Source organism: Phodopus roborovskii, unplaced genomic scaffold (genome assembly GCF_943737965.1).
Source record: "Phodopus roborovskii unplaced genomic scaffold, PHOROB, whole genome shotgun sequence".
In the NCBI taxonomy this organism is placed as follows: Eukaryota; Metazoa; Chordata; class Mammalia; order Rodentia; family Cricetidae; genus Phodopus; species Phodopus roborovskii.
The window spans coordinates 31,804,963-31,829,488 of NW_026126416.1; the positions used below are offsets into that span (position 1 = coordinate 31,804,963).

The 24,526-nt window shown below is 41.4% G+C and overlaps 1 protein-coding gene across 1 annotated transcript; it reads right to left on the reverse strand.

Moving 5' to 3' along the window:
- Positions 1-542: 542 nt before the first annotated feature.
- Pdia3 (protein disulfide isomerase family A member 3) lies at positions 543-24,309 on the reverse strand. The gene is made up of 13 exons (XM_051183569.1): positions 23,951-24,309; positions 15,222-15,300; positions 13,152-13,269; positions 11,362-11,469; positions 7,762-7,891; positions 4,529-4,645; positions 4,315-4,440; positions 3,304-3,486; positions 2,918-3,026; positions 2,064-2,192; positions 1,684-1,763; positions 1,263-1,320; positions 543-937 (listed from the first exon to the last, which is right to left on the reverse strand). Exons 1-13 carry the CDS (start codon positions 24,292-24,294, stop codon positions 824-826), a joined length of 1,695 nt encoding a protein of 564 aa, XP_051039526.1. The 5' UTR covers positions 24,295-24,309; the 3' UTR covers positions 543-823.
- Positions 24,310-24,526: the final 217 nt, after the last annotated feature.

Genomic DNA, 24,526 nt, shown 5'->3' on the forward strand with positions numbered 1-24,526 from the left:
CTGGAAGTTAATGGCTACACCAAAGATCTGGGGAGACCTGCACCTAGCAGTACCAACAATTTCTCAAACAAATTAGATGGAACCTCAAACTGATGTCACACTTGCTCAGGGCATATTTGGGCAGGACAATCCTCAGGAGATATGTACATGCAGAAAGCTTGGCTTCGTGGCAAAGATAAGCAGTATCCAGAACAACTGTAATTTCAGCACCTGGGGGCTGACTAGCAAGGACTATCTGTCACAAGCTCAAGGCCTGGGCTTCAAAAGGAGTCTGAGAAATTAAAAAGATTTAAGAGATGGTAACTGGACCAAGTCTGTCTGAGGCTGCAAGGATCAGCGTAGCAGGTACTATGAAGACTTAAAATTGTTTTTCAAGATGCTAGCCTCAAACTTGCTCTTGTCTCTACCTCCCAATTGCTGGGACTACAGGTGCGTGTTGATATGCCTGTCTTAGCTACAAGTATTGAACAGCATGGATCAACATCTCAAACATTTCTCTCACCCTGATTCTCCATTCCAAGAGGGGAAAAAACACAACAGTATAAAGGGGGCACATTTATTGTCACTGTTCCAAATGTACAAAAAAAATTAGAAAATAACCCCCAACTCAATTCCCCCCACCCCCACAACATTCTTCCCAACACAAATATTTTTTTCCCCCAACCACAAACATAAACTGGTCCTGGTATTTTCATAAACAGTGCAGCTAAGAAACAGTTTAGAGAAAATTTAACAGGATTCAGAGTATATCCATTCTGTCCTCTGATGGTTTTGCCATCTCTGGTTAAAAGTCCTTTTACAAAGTGGCTCATTTGGCTTTGCTTTAAAGGTCCTCTTGTGCCTTCTTCTTCTTCTTGGGTTTTTCTTCTTGAATTATAGGGGGGTTTGTAGCTTCTCGTTGTAGATAGCTAATAAAATCATTTAATTCACGGCCACCCTGAAAAAAAAAAAAAAAGGTTATTTTAACTTTTTAAAATTTGATCCCTAGATCTCAAATGACAAGAGGAGGGAACTAACTTCCCAAAGCTGTCCTCTGACTTTCACACACATTCCTACTGCCCCCCCCCCAACCAAAGTAAATAAACAGGCCAATGAAAGAACTAGGTACGGGGCTGGCAATATGGCTGCTTTTCCAGAGGACGCAGGTTTATTTACCACCACCTACATGGCAGCTCACAACTGTCTATAATGCCAGTTCTAGGATATTTAGCACCCTCAGAGGCAAAACACGAATGCACATAAAAATGGGACAATGCACTTACTTCATACTTCTTTGGATTTAGCTTCTTGTTGGCTGGTGAGAAGTAGATGGTAGGAAAACTAGAAAAAAAAAAAAAAAAGTTCACCAATTTCAGGTCTTAGAGCAATCCTACCACATACCTGTCTGAGTGTTCCAAGAATCCCTTTCTCTATGGTTTCTAATCTGATCAGATGTTACTCTCCATAAGTGCCTAAATTATACTCTATTTTTCTCTAACTTGTAAGAAATAACAGATTTTTGGGAGTCATATTGGGGTTACACCGACTGCAGAAATCTAAGAAATGCATCTCCCCCAAACTCTCAGCAAGGAAATGGTTGCTATTCAGGTGGCTGAAAGCTAGGTTAATCTGATTTCAGGTGAGGCCAGCCTAGGCAACAAAGTACATTCCATTTCTAAACAGAAGCACCTTTCATCAACTTACCCTTTGACTTCATAAGGAGAAGGCACATCGTTGGCTGTGGCATCCATCTTGGCTATAACAATATTTGGGTCTTTGCTGAGCTGTTAATAAAAAAGTCACACATTAAAGAAAGCCAACAACAAAGAATTTAACTTGTAATTCCAGTACTGAAAAAGCTGAGGCAGAGTTATTTACCTGGCTTGTATTACATTACAAAGGGGGAAAAAAAAAAATCAGCCTGATTTAAGTTGGCTATCTGTGAATTCTCTATAGGCTAGAGGGAGTTAAGAGCAAACGAAACAATAGTTGGGGGGGAAAAAAACAGGAACTAATTAAATCTATGGTTAAAACATATATAAACTTCCAGCTCCGTGTTATAGTCAGAAGAGGTTCAGACTTACTTTCTCTCCCAGTTCTTTATATTTGGGTTCCAGATTCTTACAGTGACCACACCAAGGGGCATAAAATTCGATCAGCACATCCTTATCTTCATTATTCACTATGTCATCAAAACTTTCTGCTACCACAACCTAGAAAACATGCAAGATTCTCTTGTCATAAGTAAGTTGAAAATAAACCTACAAGCTAACTCACCCCAACTTGTATTACAACATTTACATACCCATAAAAATGGGTATGTACCCTCATATTCATCCATGCCAAACTATGTTTAAGAAGCCACAGGAAATTTTTAAAAACCTAGTGGTTTTCTTTCCTTTAAAAAACTTTATTCATGGGGCTAGAGAGATGGCTCAGTGGTCCAGAGTATTAACTGCTCTTCCAAAGGACCAGGGTTCAATTCCTAGCATCCACATGGCAGCTCACAACTATTTATAATTCTAAGATCTGATACCCTCATACAGATATACACACAGGCAAAACATAAATGAACATAAAAATATAAAATAAAAAAAAATCACAAAAAACTTTATTCATTGTGTGTATATATGCATAAATATATACAGACTTTACGGCATTTACTCTCCTCTCCTTCCACTGTTATGTGGGGTAAAGAGATCAAACAGGTCTTTAGGCTTTTGTATCAGCTGCTTTCCCCATGGAACCACCTCTTGGACCCATAGTGGTTTTCTTGGCTGGGGATATGGCTGTGTGGTAGAATACTTGTTTAATGTAGGTTTGAGCCCCAGTATTAAAAACAAAGAAACATCAATAAAGTTTGTGTTCAGGTCTATCAACGTTAAGATTAAGGAAGAGACCACTGCAGATGGGTGGTGAGACCTCAAGCAACACACACCTTGACAGGCCCATCATTGGTCTCTGGGATAGGTTCAGACTTCAGGTATCTCTTCAGGTTGCCATCAAAGTAATCCTGCAGGAACCGCTCAAGAGCCTTGCCATCCCGCCTGCAATGCAAAGACAGACATTGGAATTCATGACCCTGTTCTGCTCCCAACTTCTAAGTGCATGCCCAGCCTCCACCTACTACTTCCAATGACGGAATTATGTAAGAATTGCAAGCTGCCACCCTTTTGTTAGTGAGAAATCACCTAAACAGAGAAAAATGATCACAGGTCTTGCCTGGAGATGTTCCCCCTACCCCAATGTCACTCTAAGTTTCCAGTCTAGGCTTTAATGATTTTTTTGATTCAAATCCTTAGTCAACGCCAAGTAATAACTTACGAGAACTCCTCCTGCATGACAAACTTCTCTCCTTTAGCAGTTCTGATAGCCACAACAGGAACCTCTCCAGTAGTGCTTTCTAAGCCAAAGTCAGACAGCTCATGGCTAAAGGTTTTACGGCTAGCTACAGCAAAGTTGAGTTTGTGTCCAGCATCCAGGAATTTCTTTGCCACCATCATCACTCTGTGAGGAATAGATAAGAGAAATAACAGACTTTGAATCATCTTTTTTTTTTTTTAAATAAAACTAAGATATAAGGTTAAAACGTACCCTGATAATTCATAAAAGAAATAGGCACAATGTTCTAAGTGTACTGTACATCAGACTTACACCTTCCACCATAAAGCCTGGAGTCAATGTAGTACAGCAAAGAACATAGAATTCGTGTCCAAAAGATTTTGTAAATAGTGTTATGTTAGTTGTCCTTATGGCTTTAAATAATCATAGTCCAGACTAGCCAAAATTCAGTATGTAACATGGATAACTTTAAATTCTGGTTGTCCTAAATGCTTATAGACTATAGCCCTGTGCCACTAAGTTTTAGGTGGGCACGCGTACATATATGCACAAACATGTGCTGAGAACAAAACCCAGGGCTTGTGCATGCTAGGCAACCTCCGCACCAACTAAGCCACAGCACAGTCCCACTTTCCTCTTGTCTTATTTTTTTTTTTTTTTTTTAAGATTTAGTTATCGTGTATACAATATCCTGTCTGTTGAGAAGCAGAGCATCTAGCCACTGGTTCATTTTTTAGATTTATTTATTATGTATGCAGTGCTCTACCTGGAGGCCAGAAGAGGGCACCAGATCTCATCACAGATGGTTGTGAGCCACCTTGAGGTTGCTGGGAATTGAACTCAGGACATGTGGAAGAATAGTCAGTGCTCTTAACCACTGAGTCATCTCTCCAGCCCCCATTTTCCTCTACTCATACATACTACAAGACAATTAGAACTGTTCATATAATAGGTAAACGTGTCTACACAAAGGAAAAGCATGGTTTTTATTACCTGTTTCTCCAATAGTTGGAACCTTTAGCATTCTTCTCATAGTCCACATCATAGTAGGCTGTAAGTAAGTCCTTGCCCTGTATCAACTCTTTATTGTCTTCTGTCATATGAGGACAGATACCAAAACTGAAATGAAACAATCCATTAGTTTTGTCATTTTCTAGCTGTACTATGGAATTATTAAAGTGATAGGAACAAGGAAACAGGTACTTACATGCTTTCCTGGATAAACCTCTTAATCTTGCCACTGGTCATTTTCTGTTCAGTATATGCTACAGTTTTGTCTTCAAACTTGTTAGCAAGATGTGAAGGACGAAATAAAGTGATCCCCCTTTAAAAATAAATGTGTTTTAGCATCAGATTTCATTTAAAACTCAACACACTTTAATCCCAGCAATCAGAAAGCAGAGGCAGGTGGATCTCCATGAATTTGGGGTCAGCCTGGTCTACAAGTCAGCTGGACACTGTGAGACACACCTGCAATCTCTGCATTCGGAAGGTAGAGGCAGCAGGGTCACTGTAACAAGACCCTGTTTAAAACATGCTGACACAGCTCACTGGTACAGTGCTTGCCTATCACCTTGGGTTCAATTCCTGGTACCATAACAGAAATAAAACAAAGTTCAAACTGCCCTTTTAATAAATAAACAAATGTATAGGCTGGAGAGATGGCTCAGCAGTTAAGAGCACTGGTTGCACTTCTAGAAGATGTGGGCTCTACCCAAATAGCAACTATAACAACACTCTAACCCCAGTTTCAGGGAACTCTTGAGTTCTAAGGGCTGTGCATGCACACGATGCAGACTTATATGCAGACAAAACACTACACGTAAAAATAAATAAAAATTAAAATGCAGGGCAGTGGTTGTACACACCTTTAATCCCGGCACTTGGATCTCTGTTGAGTTTGAGGCCAGGACTACACAGAAAAATACTGTCTTGAAAAACAAACCCAAAATATTTTTCTCTCTCGCTCTCTTCTTTTTGCAGACAAGCTCTTACTGTAGCATTTGCTGGCCTGTACTCACTATGTAGACCAGTTGCTTGTGTCAGCCTCCCAAGTATAATCTTTTTGTTCTGTGCACTACTTGCATGCCTAGTGCATACAAAGACTAGAAGAGATCATTGGACATTATCACCTAGAACTAGTTAATCTGGAACTGGTTTGTTCTTGTTTTTAAAATTTGGAAGTTAGAACATGTATGGTTTTGGACCACTGTAATCCCAGGATCTGGGAGGTCAAGAGCATCAGTTAAAGATCAGCAGGAGTCACGAGCTGAGTCCCAGGGTGGCCACAGCTACATAGCATGACTATCTTCTTTGTTTGGTTTTTTGAAACAGGGTTTCTCTGTGGTTTTGGAGGCTGTCCTAGAACTAGCTCTTGTAGATCCGCCTCCCGAGTGCTGGGACTAAAGGTGTGTGCCACTACCGCCCAGCATGACTATCTTAAAATAAAATTAGACATATGGGGGCTGGAAACTTGGCTTGATGGTTAAGAGCATTTATTGTTCTTGCTAAGGACCCAGTTTCAATTCCCAGAACCCACATGTAGGCTCACCACCACCTTAGACACTAGGCACACATATGGCACAAAAATTCATTCCTTATTCTTAATTCCCTTTTGAATTGATAAAAACAAACAAACAAGAGCAAAACAACCCAAAGCCTACAAGGATTAGATTGATACTTAGCCCAACATCTTTAAAAATCAATAGTAAAACTAATAGAATCATGGAACTAAAATAGAACCAAACTAAAATTATTCTAGTCATTTATTAGAATAAATTACCAGACAAAATTTATTAAATCCTCAATACCAATGATTACTCTCAAAAGTGAGGTGGTAAACCAGTTTTAGTGATGGAGAGAATGTTACATTGCCAAATCTGTGATTACAGGAGCATCATTTGTGCTTAAGACAGTTGGCAGTAATCTTGCCAATAAGTTGTTAGAGTCTTTTCTACTTTGCTGTTACTGTATCGTTCACACCTTTAGCCCCAGCACTCAAGCAGCAGAGGCAGGCAGATCTCGAGTTCAAGGCCAGCTTGGTCTACAGAGAGAATGCCAGGACAGCCAGGGTTACACTGAAAAACCATGTCTCAAAAAACCAAATTAAAAACAAAACAGGTAGCCAGGCCATGGTGGCAAATGCCTTTAGTCCCAGCACTAGGGAGACAGAGGAAGGCAGATCTTTTAATGTGGGCGCACAGTAAGTACTTTACTAATGAGCGCTCTCTCTCAAGCTCTTATCTAGAATAATTTTCAACCCAATTGCCATACCAGGAAAATTTCATCTACCAAGAATCACCTCCTCACTGGGCATGGTCAAGAGACAGCCTGCAACAAGTTTAAGTCTAGCTTGATCTACATACACAGGAAGACATGTTCTTGTGGGTTCCCACAGAAGCCAGAAGAACATCTGTTAGAAGCCCTGAAAGTTATAGTTAGTTATAAGCTGTTTGATGTGGTGTTTGGAACTAAACTCTGGTACTCTGCAAGAGCAGTATTAACTCTTTACAACTGAGCCATCTCTCCAACCATACAGCCTCTTCTTTCTTTGGATTTTCAAGGCAGGGTTTCTCTATGTAGCCTTGGCTCTCCTGTAACTTGCTCTGTAGACCAGGCTATAGTGATATTATTGCTTATGAGCTAACAAATAAAGCTTACCTAAGAATCAAAGCACACACTATCCACAGCTATCCACACTAGTTAGCCACAGTGGTGGCATACACTTTTAATCTCAGCACTTGGGAGAAGGCAGACAGATCTCTGTGAGTTCAAGGTCATGCTGGGCTACACGAAATAGAATCTGTCTAAAAGAGAAACAAAGTCACACAAAGGTGATTTCAGCACTTGGGAGGTAGAAATAGGAGTATGTGGCTGGGTGGAGAGAGGAAGAGAAGACAGAGATACCACTGAGGATTTGTAGAGAGGATGTAGTCTAGGCAGTTAGTTTGTGCATTCAGTCCGAGGATTCGGTAGAATGAAAAGGTTTCTCAAGTGGCTGGCTACATTGCTTCTTTGATCCTTCAACTTTTACCCCAATAGTAGACTCTGACTTTTTATCATTAAGACCAATTAGAATTCATTCTACACCAGGCTGGCCTGGAACTCAGAGATCTGCCTGCCTCTGCCTGTCAAGTGCTCATTAAAGGCACGTGACATCATCACCTGGTCTTACAGCATTTTCTAATAATATCCCCCAGCCCACAAAAAAAGGGGAAAAAACCCCCGTTCTATATATTACAATAGCAAATGTACAATATAACACTTACATTTGTATGTATATTTGCTTTTATACAGTCTCCTCCTATAGATGCCCTTCACAGGCAACAGTTTTCTAGAGCTTAACCTTTTTGAAAACAAAACACAAACTAAGCAATAACAAAAAAGGGCATACACCCCAAAGCTCACAGTAAGAGATAAGGGGTGCAATCAGTCACTTACTCTCCATTATCATCGTACTCCTTCACCAGAGACTCAACATTGGTGTGTGCAAATCGGTAGTTATCTCTCAAGTTGCTGGCTGCTTTTAGGAACTCGGAGTGACCATCACTGAATAAATCCCTGAAAAAGCCTGCATAGGAAATGTCAAACACAAGGAATACTTAAGTGTTAAGACTTACATTATATTATCCTTCTAGTATTCAAAGTGTGCTGTTTGTTACGGATATGAATAAACATTTCGGGTCAGGCTGGGCCGTGGTGGCGCATGCTTTCAATTCCAGCACTCAGGAGGCCGAGGCCAGCCTGGTCTATAAGAGCAAGTTCCAGGACAGCTTCCAAAGCCACAGAAAAACCCCGTCTTGAAAAACAAAACAAGGAAACAAACAAAAGGAAAAAAAAAAAAAAACAACCAACCAATCAAACAAACAAATAAAAACAAAAACACCATTTCAAAATAAGAGGTTAAGACCAGGCTGCTTTAGACATCTGACATAACACGCACACTAAGACTTCTTCTTCTACCCAATAGAGAAAGGAAGGGAAAGAATTTGTAAGAACTGAGGTCTTCCTTTGACTTCTCCAGAATAGATTTGGGCAAACTTCTTCACTTCTTTTTTTCTTTTAATATCCTGTTAATTTTCAGGTTGTGTGTATAGTGACATCCAACCAAGACTGTGTCCATAATATTGCAGAATCCATGGTTTTGTCCAATTTGTTGGCTCTTCTACACTCATTGCCATCAAGTAGGCATATGAAGGATGGAACTTTGGAAACCACAGCATAATAGTTCATAGGGTGCAGCAGATCACAGTTGACACAAAACTCGAGACATGTCATTTATGTTGAGTTTTTGAATATTTATAGAGTAGTATTCATCATATTAGATTTGTTTTTCTAATTATGTTTTGAATAAATTAATGAAATTATGATGTTTCTTATATATAAAAGTAGATAGAAAGTTAGAGAGTGGGGGCTAGAAAGATGACTCAGAGGTTAAGAGCACTGGCTGCTGTTCCAGAGGTCCTGAGTTCAATTCCCAGCAACCACATGGTGGCTTACAACCATCTATAATGAATAGGCATACATGCAGACAGAACACTATACATAATAACTAAATCATTAAAAAAAAAAAAAAAAAAAAAAAAAAGGAAATTGAAGAGTGAGAAGTCTAAAACCAAAGGAAAATAGCTGGAAATACCAGTTTGTTGAGCATAGTCTAGGTATGAGTAACTAATGTGCTGGTCTTCCATGTCTTGTTATTAACAGGTCGAGGTACTAGAAACCATGCTTAAGGTAGTGGTGATTGCTTTGCACTTAGTCCTGTGCCCTTTTATTGATTTGATACCCACACAGATTTACCACCAAGATTGTGCAGTATGGCAGCCTGATCCTGAACACAGCCTATACTGAATCATGTTCCTTGAAAGCAGTACAGTTGTCCATTGTTATTAGTTAGTTGGTCATTGTACTGGTTCTAGTCTTAAGATTTGTTTTGCTGAAGGAAGGTCATTGAGGTTTCAACCAATTGCAGTATAGCTTCAATTACAAAAGAAATACTGAGACACATTAACTAGTCAACTCCACTACCTTCTGAATGCTGTTTGGTCCTTAATTCTAACTCTCTTCAGTCTTGAAAGAGGGGCTCTCCTTGACCATCTTGTGTTGTTTGTTGTTTCTTCATTATGTAATTAATTGAGTGGAGTTGAGTTTTTCTTGAGTAGTGTTTTCTTTTGAATAAATAACAAACTTGGAATAGTTAAAATGGCAGCACTTAGGAATCAGAAGCAGATGGATTTCTGTGAATTCCAAGCCATCCAGGGTTACTCTACGACATCCTGTGATTCCTTCTCCTCAAGATTTTGCTGTGGTGTTTGCAGAAGTGGAGGGTGAACTCACTGTTGGAGGAGTTTTCGTAAGAATCTTCATTGTACAGCCAATAAGAGAATTTCTTATTGCACTGTTAGAAAAATTAACTCCTCCAGCAGCCTACATGGTGAGTGCTCAATGTCTCCACAGAGAAGAGCCTTCTTCACTGCAAATATTAGATTAAAACAACAATGGGGGGTATACATATACATGGAAGCAAAATACTCAAACACATTAAATAGATGAATAAAAAGGTTCTTTATGGATAATTATTTTAATTTGTGTGAGTGAGTGACTTGTCTGGTGCAGGTACTCAAGGAGGCCAGACGGACACCAGTATGTCAGTACCGGTGAAGCTAGAGTTACAGGAATCTGTTAGCCATCCAATGTGTGTGTGTGCTGGGAACAGAACTCTAGCTCTTTGAACAAGCAGCAAATCTTCTTCATTATCAATCCTTTTTCTAGCATACATGGTTAATTCTTTGTAACACAGAATTAGCTAAATCCAGATAAGTCAAATTTAAATGTTAAAATACCTGCTACTACAGAGAATAAGCTTTATTTCATTATTTAGGTTTAAATTTAAGTTGTATGTGTGTGTGTTGTTTTGAGACACAGTTTCTCTGTAGCTTTGGAGCCTGTCTTGGAACTCAGAGATCCACCTTCCTCTGCCTCTCAAGCGCTGGGGTTAATTAAAGGCGTGCACCACCACCGCCTGTCTTGGTTTGATTTTTTTTTTTTTTTTTTTGACAAGGTCTATTTTCACTGTGTACCCCTGGTAGCCTACAACAAGAAATCTGCCTATCTGTGCCTCCGGAAAACTGGGATTAAAGCCATATGCCACCATACTCCACTAAATGTAGTTTTAATCAAATATGTTATATACCACATCTAAAAATAAAATAAAGGCTAGAGTATAGAATTCAGTGGTAGAACAATTGTCTAGCACATTTGAGACCAAGGTTTTCCTCAAGACAGAGTTTCTCTGTAGACCAAGTTGGTCTCAACCTCAGAGCCATCTGCCTCTGCCTCCTGAGTGCTGGGATTAAAGATGTGTGCTACCATGTTAGTCTGGAGCCAAGGTTTTAATCTCAGTGTGTTACACCCACCCACCAAATTTCTTTCAATTGGGTGTGTTGGCAAGCCTGGCACCCCTCCTTGTTGCACGCATTCCTTCCACAACATGCATCCAAGGAGATCTGCACCAGAATGTACATTTTTCTTTAAATACCCGAGACTCAGTCTCAGGTATTTATAGCAACAGAAACTTGATCAATAACCAAGGATAACTATACAATTTGAAAATAAGACATGGAAATTGACTGTTCACCTGTATTCCCTTGCCTTAAACCTTGTTTGCATTTAGTTTAACTACCCTGCTAAAGACTTAACTCTCAGAGTTAAAGAAGGGACAGAGCTCAATGGCAGAGCATTTGCCCGGCAGGAGTGAGGAGGTCGGTTAAATTTCCAGCACTGTGGGGTAGGGGTGGGAGGTAAGCCAACGATGACTCTCCTTTTCTGGTCTTTTAACTGAATATAACTCTTTACACCTCTAAGAACACAAACCCACACAAGACACAGTCTTTTGCTCTGATAGTTTCTGACCCAGTTCTATCAGTTATCTTTTAACTACTTCAAGCTTATGCTAAACAGCTTTAACTTTGCTTTTCCCAAACATGGAAGTTTTTAAAAATCCAATCAATTTTGTGACATAACCAATCACCTGCTACTTACCCACCACTGAAGCATCTTTATCACTAATGAACTTCTTAAATTCTTCCTCAGACCTGAGAGGAACTGAAGCTGGTCCTGCTTGCTTCTTCAAGTGGCTGACAATTCCATCTTAGAAGACAAAATTACATTGACACATAATTTTTGAGAAGAATTGGAATGATACAAAATTCAAAAGAATAAAACAATACATGTTTTGAATGGTTTTCTTCCCACTCCCGTCCCCAAACCATTCAATTTCTTTTCCAAACACATAAGTTCAGCTTCAGTTTGTGTATCCTTCTACTTGATTTTAGCTAAAAAGTCCAAGAAGCAATTGGTATATCCTTAAACACACACACAGAGGAAATGACATTCTTTTATCTTCAAATGGCAATATATACTTCAATATACACTGGTTTATCTTTTATTGGGGAGGTAGCAGGGGGTGTTCTAAACTCACAGATGTCTGCCTCTTCCATAAAACAGCTGGCTCTTTTCTAAAGACAGGCCTCTTAGCCTAGGTTGTATAGCAGAGACTTGTTTTAACTATCTGCCTCCTCCTCCCAATCCTTCCAAGTACTAGGATTATAAAATGTACCATTTTTCCCAACTCAATTGTTTTGGTATTTTATGTAGTAGATAGAAATAATTTATGCTGAACTCACAATAAGCTTTGCTACCTCTACCCCGCCCCTTTTAAAAAGGGATTTAATTTGTATGAGGTATGATGGCACTTGTGTGGAAATCAGAGGGAAAACCTGCAGGATCTGGTTCTTTCTTTTTACCATGTGGGCTCTGAGGATTGTTATGGGTAGCAATAGGTACACACTGAGCCAACCTAACAGTCTTCAATCGGTTGTTATAACTGCAGAGTTTTTTTTTTTTATTTATATACAATAATTTATTTAACCCATGATAACTGGCAGACATTTATTTCTATTTACTTTTCAAAAGATTCTATGATAACTTGTTTGTAGGTGAATTTGCACAATAATCTATAGGATAAATTTCTAAAAAATTTATATTTGTTACCTCACAGAGATCTACCTGCCTCTGACTTCCAAGCCCTGGAATTAAAGGCATGAGCCACAAATACCTGGCTTATCTTTTTTTTTTTTAAACTTCTTTCTTGACTACCAATTAAATTCCAAAAGACAGGGACTTTATAATGCCTACCTCATAAAAAGTTCAGTAACATCTATACTGTAAATAAATTAATTTCCCATTCATATAGTGGTATAATGCTTGTGAAGCCCTAAACAAAACCAACCTCACCCTTATGTGGATTTTCATGCTGTATGGTCACTTCTTTAAAAAAAAAAAAAAAAAAAAAAAAAAATATATATATATATCCATTGTAATGAGCACAATATAGTTTTCTATGCTATGCTGGGGACTGAACCTAATACCCTGCAAATTATTAGTCGAACACTCTACCACTATCTATAAATCTGTAGCCCACACATGTGTGATGACCACCTTTCACCTTCCATCAACTAGAACACAAACACCAGAAAAGGACCAGTGTTTTGTTTATGAATACCAACATCTACTATCTCAAGAGAATCCAAGGCAGGAAGATGGCACAAGCTTATAATGCCATTGCTTGTAAAGCTGAGGCAGGGAGATTAGAAATTTAAACTTAAACCATGTGTTAAGTGGTACACAATTTTAACTCCAGTATTTGGGAAGCAAAGTCAAGGATATCCTGGTCTACATAGTGAGTTCCAGGACAGCCAGAGCCTGTCTTGAAAATACACAAAGAAAGAAATATAAGCTTCGCCCAGGTTCCAAGCAACTGAGATCCTTACCAGCAGTCCTAGGCCCGTCATAAGCACCTGCTTCTTCACCATCTCTAAATATTTTAAGGGTTGGGTAGCCACTGACTCCATACTTGTTACAGGTGTTTGTATTGGCAGTGCAATCCACCTAAGAGTAGATAGAACAAGAGTTACTTCATTATCTAAGTACCTACAAAATATAATGACTGGCTAAACCCATAGAGGATTAACACTTCTTGTCATACTTACCACACAGGTCATTAGACCTTAAAGGTGAATTAGTGCTAACTAGATCAAAACTGCCTAAGAGATGCTTTAGATTTAATTTCTTGGCTTCATGTAAAAATTATAACACTGTAATAATTTAAATTATTTCATCAGTTAGTAGTGGTGCACACCTTTAATCTCAGTGCTTGGGAGGTAAAGGCAGGCAGATCTTTTGTGAGTTCAAAGCCAGCATGGTCCACAGAGCAAGTTCCAAGACAGCCAGGGCAACACAGAGAAACCCTGACTCAAAAAAAAAAAAAAAAAAAAAAAAAAAAAAAAAAACTACTAATCTGGTTACTAGAGAAATGACCTTTAAACTAGAACACCTGTGAGCTTATTATTTCAGAATACTACAGAATAGCAAAATTTAATAATCATTACTATTTTTGCCTGTTTGGAACAAGGTCTCAGGTAGCTCAGGCTAGTCTGGAATTCCTTTCTTTTCTTTAAAAAGATTGATTTACTTTTTTATTTTATGTGTATTGGTGGTTTGCTTGCATGTATGTCTGTGAAGGTGCCATGTGGGTGCTGGGAACCGAACCTGGGTCCTCTCTAGTGCTCTCAACTACTGAGCCATCTCTCCAACACCTAGTCTGGAATTTCTAATACTGTCTTTACCTCCCAAATGCTGGAATCATGGGTTACCACCACAGCTAGCTCTTAAAACTCTATAAAAACAAATACCAACCTTAAATTAACCAACCACTTGGCTACATACTCAGCAATATCCCATGTCTTTTTTTTTTTTTTTTTCTCCCTGATCCCATCACTATCATCGGGGTAGATTAGAGAACTCAATATTCCCTCTTATCCTTATAGTGTCATTGTCTGTCCTTAGTTCTTATTTACCATGTTCTTTTTAAATTCTTTTAACCTTTTTTTGATTCGTCGTAAATTTCACATTGTATATTCTAATTCCACTCATCTTCTTGCACCCACCCTTGGTCCTTGCAACCATCCTCCCCCACCCCACCCCCCAAAATATGTAGAAGAAAAACCAAAAACAAAACTAAACAAACAAAAAAAATCTGGTGGTGTGAATGTGCCGGATCTGAGAACCTGAAAGCAGGAGAAGAAGTGGCCCACTCCTGGCTGTAGGCTGCATTGGGTAATCTAGCCGAGGCAGAGCTGGAGAGCTCACCTAGGTAGTAACACAAGAAAATTGGTGGGCTGACCAAAACATACCACTGACCAGGTCCAGAACCAAGGCTGTGAGTTGTTCCACCCCAACACCCACCATTATCTATGGACTGTTGGAGCATGTGAATGGGACAAACCTACAGATCACAGAACAACAGGATAGCCAAGAGGAGGCCCAATGAGAGCCCACTATCAGTGGTGTAGCAGAAGTCAGAGGCCTTGAGCCAGATCAATGAATACTTTCAAGTAAAGATGAATGAACTAAAGGGTAAAACGTGTGACTCAATGGGCCACACTATAGCTTCCATGACAAGATCCCCAAGCCCGGCTTAAATGTTTTATTTTGTGTATGATGTTTTGCCTGCATTTGTATGCAGCGAGTTCAAAGGCCAGAAGAAGGCACCATTATCCCTGGGGACTGGAGTAACAAATGGTTGTAAGCCACTGAGGACTGGGAAATAAATAAACCCATGTCCTCTGTAAGAGATGCCAAGTACTCTTGATCAGTCAGCCATATCTCCAGCCACCCAAAATACTAGCGTTATATACTTGGGCAAGTGAAAAAAAGGCTCAGCATGTAAAGGGGCTTGTTGTCAATCCCAAGGACTCACATGGATATATGCACACATGTCCATACATACATGCAATGAAAAATCTTTCATTTTCCTTTTTGGTGAATTCACTGATGCTCACCTTTGCTAATGGGACTATTCCTTTTAATCTAGTTGCTGCAGCTTCATATTCAGGGGCAAGCCTCTTGCAATGTCCACACCTATTTAAAAAAAAAAAAAAAAAAAGTCAAGATTCTTAGTTTAATACAAACTTACTGATGTTTCTACTAGGAAGAATCTCAAATCATACTACTGTGCTTCTTTTTGAAGACAGGGTCTTGCTACATAATCCCCAAGCTGAGACCTTCCTTCAGCCTCTCTTACACTGATTCTAGGAATGCTATACCAATTATTCAACACCAGGCTATAACCCAGTCCTCTGATATTTTAAATAATGACTGTTATTTTTTAGTCTGTATCTTTTTAAAAAAATATTAACCTATGAATTAATTCATAGGGAACAGACTCCCACGGCTCAGGCTCCTTCCTGAGTTCTATCTAACACGCGTGCTTCTCCAGGTGGAATAGGGTGGTGCTTCAGGTGACCAAAGTACCTTTCTCTTTGATTTCCTTTAGACGCCTCAGCCTTGGGAATGCTCAACCCACACATTAATTCTATTCACAAGAATTGTTCTTAACTTGCTTGTTTACAACAACGCCAACAGCATGCTGAGTGACATTTATAGGTCATTCCTCTTTGAACAACACGCATTTGGATAAGTCTACAATAAATAGCATCCTTCTTGTAGATTTGTATCTATGTGACCAAAGTACAGTTCCATGTTTTTTCTTTTCTTTTCGCTTTAAGACAGGTTTATCAACTGGGTGGTGGTGTCGCACACCTTTAGTCCTAGCACTTGGGAGGCAGAGGCAGGTGGCTGGCTCTCTGTAAGTTCAAGGCCAGCTTGGTCTATAAGAGCTAGTGCCAGGACAGTCTTCAAAGTCACAGAGAAACACTGTCTGGATAAAACACACACACACCCTGGGGGAAAAAAAAAAGAGACAAGGTTTATCTATGCAGATCAGGCTGGCCTCAGACCTCAGACTCAGTGATTTGTCTGGGATATTATTATAAGTGCTGGGATATTATTTAAAAAAAAAAAAAGTGTGCACATGGCAATTATTTTATACAAACCCACATCTGCCATGCACACAAAATAGAGAAAATGCAACACATCAAAAATAGTGATGTCACTATTATATGAAGAACCATTACTTTATATTTCATTAAGAAAAATGTGTTAGTTGGGTGGTGGTTGGTACATGCCTTTAACTCCAGCATGTAGGAGGCAGAGGCAGGCAGATCTCTGTGAGTTCAAGGCCAGCCTAGTCTACAGAGTGAGTTCCAGGGCAGCAGGACAGCCAAGGCTGTTACATAGAGAAATCCTGCCTTAATAAACAAAACAGCCAGATTTTTTGTTTGTTTTGTTTCTTGAGACAGGGTTTCTCTATAGCTTTGGAGCCTGTCTTGAAACTAGCTCTGTAGACCAGGCTGAACTCAAACTCAGAGAGATCCACCTGCCTCTGCCTCCCGAGTGCTGGGATTAAAGGCCTGCATGTTTATGAGTATGCCACAGGTGTAAAGGTATCCATGGAAGCCAGAAAAAGGCATTAAATTCTTTGGAACCAGAGTTACAAGCAACTGTAAGGCCCTAGAAACAGATGCTGGACATGGAATCTAGGTTCTTTGTAAAAGCAGCATTGACTCCTAATCGCTGAGCCATCTCTTTAGCCTGTTTTTGAGATAGTCTCTTAACATTCTTTTTCTAAACACACTTTTCAGAGGCAAAGTATCTAGCAGCCAAAGATGATCTCGAACTTGCGATCCATCACCATTTCCCAAATTCTGGGGATTATAGATATGTACCACCTTGCCTGGCTTCTTTCCTTCTGTTTTCTATTTTTGCTGTCTGTAGGGAGGTTACAGAACTCTTCAACTTTCTCAAAGTAATCCCTCTGCAACCCACTGGGCTTCTGAAGAGATAATGTACAGCTGGTGCTAGCTGTACATGGCAGAAATGTACCACATCTAAATGCCTGGGAAGCACACCTGTGGGACTGTTAGGACTTGCTGGATGGAAGAGCAGGTGCTTCAGGTAGCCCTCTGGGAAAAGTATACCAGCTTATGTTTTGTCAGGTTCTCATGGTCAAGTGAATCACACAACTGTAAAACCAGGCCTGCTACCACCTTCAAAGTGCTTTCTAATGTGCTGACGCTTACGTGGAATTCTTTTTCCAGTTTTTTTTTTTTTTTTTCTTTTTCTTTTTTTATTTTTTTTAAAGTTTTTCAACAAGGTTTCTCCACATAGCCCTGGCTGTCCAGAACTTGCTCTGTAGAACAGGCTAGCCTCAAACTCAGAGACCCACCTGCCTCTGACTCCCAAATACCGGGATTAAAGGCATACATCATCACTTCCTGGCCCTAATTTATTTATTTATTTTTTTTAAGAGACAGGGTCTCACTCTGTAGCTCTAGGCTATACAGCCCAACATAGCCTCAAAAACGCATGATACTCTGATGGGAGATGTCATTCTGTAAATATGTTTCTCGTATTGGTTAATGAATAAAGCCCTGTTGGCCAATAGGAAAGGAAGATAGGTGGGACTAGGAGACAAGGAGGAGAAAGTGGTAGGGAGGAGATCCAAGATGGAGGACGGGGAGAAGAATGCCAGCCCCTTTCTCTGGTAAGATAAAGACCACATGCAAGTACTTAGATCAATAGAAATGGGTTAATATTTAAGACAGAGCTAGCCAAGAAGAAAATAGTAACTGGCCAACAAAATTATATCTAATACAGTGTCTCTGTGTGTTATTTGGGGCTGGCACAGTAGTGGGCCCAGACAGGCAGGGGAAAACCTTACTCATAATAATACTTCTCCTTCAGCTCAGTGTGCTTAAATACTAACTTATTATTTCATTCTATACAGCCCCCCCAGCTGGTTCTGCCAGAGTTACATTGAAAGAAGAGGAAAAAGACACCTGATGCTGACTCATGGTGTCTGTCTCAGGACACGATCTTACTAGGCAGTCCTGTCTGGCCTGTAACTTGCTATGTATGCACAATCTTTCTGCCTCTCTCTTAAGTGTTGGGATTACATGCATGTAGCACCACATCCAATTTCCAAGGGTTTAAAAGAATGAATTTGAAAGGATACAATCTGGGTTTGGGCCTTTAAGTATTTAAGCTTCAGAGAGTAAAGAGTAGGGTACTTGAATAGTAGGGCTAATGTACAAAAAGTCTGTGTATTGTGACTACAGTCAGTAAATCTATAGCATGGGAAACAGGCAAGAGTCATCTACTAAGATTTGTTGAGCAGCAACAGATGAGGAGAGTTCATTTCCTTTTCTCTTTGGGGGCAGATCTTTTTATGTAGCCTAGGCAGTTCCAAACACTCATGCCTCAGCTTCTGAAAAACTGAGCTAACAGACATATAGACTCATGCCTGTCTCTTGCTGATGACTTTCTATTGTAGTAACTGTCAAAATTAAAACAAAAGTTAACATCTTTGCTTCAACTAACCTTTAAAAAAAGTCAACTGTACAAATAGATATAAATAAAAATATCCAGAAGGTCAGGTGTGATGGCAGGTGGATCTGACTCTGAAGCCAGCCTGGTCTACATCATGAGATCCTGTTTCCAGAGAGAGAGAGAGAGAGAGAGAGAGAGAGGAGAGAGAGAGAAATAAAATTTAAAAAGAGTATGCATGGCGGATGCTGAGAATCCTCAAGAAACCCAGCACAAAGAGAAATGCCTGTAATTCAAGCAGTTTTGGAGCTGAGGCCATCAGCAATACAGCAAGTTCAAAACCAAACTAAGCTTATAAACTCTCTCCCCCTTCCTGGAAGAGGGGAAGGGAGTTAGAGGGGAAGGGAGGAAGAGGGAGAGAAAGAAGGGTGAGGGAAGAGGATGAATTCAAGCTAGGGACAAAGCTCAGCTGAGGCCTGGGCCTCAAATTCCAGTTCTGGGGTGGGGGCAGCAGTGGCAATGACATAGGTCAGCAGGTAACAGCATCTACTAACTTGCCACACAGGGCTGACAACTGGAGATCCCCAGAATCCATTTGAGACAGAGCTGGAGTTAAGAGCACTTGCTATTCTTGCAGAGGACCTGAGTTCAGTTCCCAGCACCCACATTGTGGCTCACAACCATCGACAGGAGAATATTTGGATTTCTGGTCTCTTTTTGCTTTGGTAGAGCTGTTTGGGAAGGACTGGAAGGTTGTCACACAAGGTGGGACTGTTCCCTCAACCGGTGAGCAAAGCTCTCAGCTAGAGCTCCTGCTATGATGGTCGCTCTAATCCTCTGAAACTGTAAACCCCTGAGTAAAACCTTTCTTTAACAAACTGCCTTGTCATGGTGTTTTGTCACAGCGATAGAAAAGTAACTAAGACACAATGAATCTGGGAAGAAAATCAGTGTGCTACAGGCAGACACTGAAAACAATTGCTCTAAACAGCAGCACCACCCACAAGGTAAACAAATTCACAGTGGACTCTTATCAGGATGGAAAAGATCACCTTTCCCAAGCAACCGACCAGAAATAGAAACCTGGTGCACTTTAAGGGAAATCAGACTCTGTTACAGAACCCAATAACTCTTTTACCTGCCTCTGCCAATATTAAAACAGAGGACTCACCCACTCTCCGAGATGCTACTTAGCAGCAGATAACTCCAACATACATTTACTCAGTAATAACTTCATGCTGCATTGTGTTAGGTGCAATCATTCTATGTATTAGTTTATTTATAGTTTCTTGGGACAGGGTTTCTCTGTGTAGCCCTGGCTGTCCTGTAGAGCAAGCTGGCCTTGAACTCATAAAGGTCTGCTGGTCTTTGCCTTCTGAGTGCTGGGATTAAAGGCATCACCACTGACTCATAATTATTTTAGTCTTTGATAAAAAGCTAACAGTTCTTTCCCTATAGGAAGGAGTCCAAATCTGGAGGATTAATGAGTTAATTGTTGGGGGGGGGGAGGGGGGATGTAATGAAATCTCAATGTTGAAAAGATGACCTGGGCTGGGCGTGGTGCATGCCCAGTCCAGGCAGAAGCAGACGGATATCTGGAGGCCAGTCTGGTCTCCAGGACAGCCAGAACTGTTACAGAGAAATCCTGCCTTAAAAAACAAACAAACAAACAAAAATGACTTGGGGACAAGAAAGGAGATCCAAGTAAAGGAATAGGTAAGAATACACATGAAGCAAAACCAACCAAAAAAAAAAAAAAAAAAAAAAAAAATTAGGCTGGGTGTGATGGAGAACACCTTTAGTCCCAGCACTGGCAGAGGAAGATGGACTCTTGTGAGTTCAAGGCCAGTCAGGTACACACAGAGAAACTTACTTCAAGCAAGTTAAAAAAGAACAATAGACATTTTGGAGGCTGGGGACATAGCTTACTGGGTAAAGTGCTTGTACTGTAGACAAGGGCCAGAGTTTGGATCCCCTGTACCCAAAGTGAATCCTAGGTGATAATGGTCACCTGCCTGTAATTCCAGCCCCAAGGAGGCAGGAATTACTAGTCTTATGTGCAAGACTAGGGTTCAACCGAGATTCAATGAATAAGGTGGAGAACAATCAAGGAAGACATGCTGTCAGCCTTAGCCCCAAATTGTGCACACATATGTGCATGTCAAAACAAACATATCTGCAAACACACATAAATTTCCATTATAATACCTGCTTGTATTTCTCTACACATTTAGAAACACTGTACAACAAATATTACTTATTGCTCTTGTTGTAGAGGGTAATAGTACTGAGTGCCAAGTGCAGGTGAAAGTCATGGGTTTGGCCCTTAGCACCAGTGGGTAAGTAAATGTTCAGAGAACACCACTGAAATCTACAACACAGTACATGTTTAAGACAAAACACTGTCATTTCTCACAGAAAATTTCAGATAATCATATTCCTACAAATGTACACGTCAGCCAAACAAAGTAACTCCCACCTGTAATCTAAGTATCTAGGAGGTGGCGATAAGACAGCCTCCACTACATGAAATACTGTTTCAAATAAAACATATCTAATAATGGAAACAGTGGCCTGCAGAGAAATCTTTCATTCTCTCTCTCTCTCTTGATTTGAGGGAGGGTTTCTGTTTATTTCTGGCTGTCCTGGCACTCACTCTGTAGACCAGGCTGGGATTAAAGGCATGCACCAGCACCTCCTGTCGAAATCTTTCATTTTCACTTACAAAATTAAAAGAGCAGGAAGAGCAGGGAGAAGGGCAGACCTAAAAGAAGATGGAACCTAGGGTTTTGCATGAGATTGGCAGGCAATTTTATCTCACTAAACCGCAGCCCCAGACTCCACTTTGAAGTCCCCCTCCCCAATTATGGGTATGTTCACATGAATGCATGTCCAAAGAGTCCAAGGAGGCCAGATGTGCTACTGCAACAGCAACACACACCCTTAGTGTTGTGCCATCTCCCCACAGACTCCCCCTAACATACTTTTTCTTTATTTTTATGTGTATAGGTGTTTTGCCTGCATGTATGTCTGTGCACCATGTGTGTACAATGACTGCAGAAGCCAGAGGGAACTGGAGTTACAAACAGTTGTGAACCATCATATGGGTTGGGAGGTTTGAACCCAGGTCCTCTGGAAGAACCAGTGCTCTTAACTGCTGAGCCATCTTTCCAGTCTCCATCTTACTGTTAAAGGTGATGTCTCAGAACTCAGAGGCATGTGGATCAGGTTCAGGTCAGCCACAGCTATACAGTGAGACTCTATCTCAAAATTCTTCATTAACAGATCACTCTAACAGACGAGAGCCCTCCTGTTGTTATGTGCAAGAGGAAAAAGTAAATAAATAAAACTAAATCTTCAGAGCTTGGTGGGGCGGTTTATAATCCCAGCATTTGGGAGGCAGAGGCACAGGATGAGGAATATAAGCCCAGCCTGAGCTACTTAGGACTCTGTCTCAGAAAAACAAGCAAGCAAGCAAACAAACAAAAAGTCCAATTGTTAAAATAGATTAGTACTAACAGGAGACTTCTTTCACTTCCAACTGCTCATTCAGAAAACCATTCTCTCCTGCCTGCAATGGGGGAGATGGTTTTATCTTCTAAGCCTACTAAAAGCAGACACCACAGCAGAAATCCACCCAACTCTTGATGGCTCAATGAATGATGGGATATGTAGTCTTGAGGAAAACAGGTGCAACCATTTTTAGGAGAAAGACAAACCTGAAGTCAGGTGTGGTGTCGAATTCAGGATAGAGGCAAGAGGATCAGACTAAGGCCCAACTAGGCTACACAAGACCCTTTCTCCAAAGAAAAAAAGGAGGCCAAAGCAAGAAGATCCTGAGTTTTAAGTTAGCCTGGACGATAAAGAACTAATTTAAGAAAAAGAGAAGAACCAGCCTGGACTACAGAGTGAGTTCCAGAACAGCCAGGACTACAGAGAAACCCTGTCTCGGAAGGGGGGGAAAAAGCTTTAAATAATAACACACACACACACATATATTTCAACAATGGCAATTGAACATGCTAGGCAAGCACTGAGCTGTATCCCAAAGGCTTAACTAAAAATTGCATTAAACTATATGTGTAACAGCCCACAATTCTCCAAATGTATGACCTCTTCAGTCAAGGACCCAATTGACACCCTCAAAGTTAACAGCATGATTATATAACTATGATAAATTGTTTCTAACAGAGAACATGAATTCTAGGGGACTATAAATGTTATCTATAATGTGTAATCAGTACATTAGCCACAGAATGCCCTGAAACACAAAATATCCCAAGCTGAAGCACAATTTGCTTCCTGCCTCTAGGATAGCCTTCTAATTCAGGCAATCTTCACTGGAGGACTTTTGAATGTGCCCCATCTAAATCAGTCTGATAAACTTGGAATGTAGCAACTCCACTGGTCAGAAGCAAAGACAAGTTATAGTGTAACTGTTAAAGACACTGTTTTACTACCACTTTGGAATAGTTTTGAATTAAGGGTCATTGTGCAAGGAGGGCAAAAAATACCTATTAAGCTATTTCTGTGTTAATTAGTTTTCTGTGGTAATAATTTTTAAATTACCCAACACACCCCACATAAGTGACAAAACCAGACATCCTATTTACTCTCCCTTCCCAAGCAAGTTCTTATGTGGGGGTCACACTCTAACTACATAGGCTTTTGTTAGGTTAAGTGGCCCCTGAATGGTATACTTCTCAGTGGTTACTTTCTCATTGTGAGTCTTACCATTTTCTATCATTACCTAAAGCTGACAATTATGATAGATCCTAGGGCAATTATTCATGTTCATTTACTCTCTTTTTGATGGACGCCTCTGCAGCTTAATGTAAAATATTGTTTGCTATGGCATGGACAAAATTAACGGCCTGTCTCAAGGAAGCACTTAAGATCATTCTGCAGCCAGTGAGTGACCTTGGTTAGAAACCAATGGCTCTGGAGTGGGGACAAGAGAAAGGAAATACCTTGGGATCCAGGACCTGTACCTCTCTCTGCTCCTCCCTAAGGCTCTGGGATGCCTGCCTGGCCTGTAGACTAGAGGACGTCTACACTGACTCACCTAGCTACTGAAAGATACAGATCGGAGGGGGAGGGGATGGATAAATTCTCCATAGGAAATGCAGCAACACGGAGGTTGGGACGTGGCCCTAAGCGGGAACCTAGGCTTCTTCCTTTCTGGATCTGCCCCCACCCCCACCGGAGCGCCTCCGGGTTGCCACTGACAAGGAGGCAGCCGCAGCCAGGCCCGATGGATAGTGGAGGGCGCCCGCGCTGCGTAGGCTCAACCGCTCCCGGGCCCAGCCCATCCTCCGGCCCTGATCCCGCACAGTGGCCTCACCAAGGGGCGAAGAACTCGACTAGCATGAGGCCCGCTGAGCCCGTGTCGGAGACGCGACTCTCGAAGTTTTCGTCCGTGAGTTCCAGTACGTCAGAGGCGGCGGCGAGGCGGGCCGAGGCGAGCAGCAGCGCCACGCCCGGGAGCAGCGCTAGGCGGCTGAAGCGCATGGCGGTGAGACGCGGCCGGGGCGGTCGGAGGGTCGGGGCCGGGGGACAGAGAAGGGAGCTCCCGCACCTGCAGCCGCTGCCTGCGCTCGCGCGTCTGGCCCGGGCAGACCTGCTGCCGAGGTCCCAACCCCCTAGGCCGGCTCGGGCCGCAGTGTGGCAGTCGCCGATTGGCTGCATCCCGCTGCGTCGGGCGGGATGAACCAGCTGGTAACTGCCGATTGGCGGGCGCGCGGGGCGGGGCGGAGCGGACGCTGTGGCGAACGCCCGCGGGCCCGGCTGTAGCGGAGGCCGCAGCGGGGGTCGGCGGGAAGTGGGGCTCTGCGTCGCCGGCGCGGCCCTGAGCTTGGCCGGCGGAGGCGGAGTGGAGCTCAGCGCGCCGGCGCGGGAGGCGGAGGGGTGAAGTCAGGGC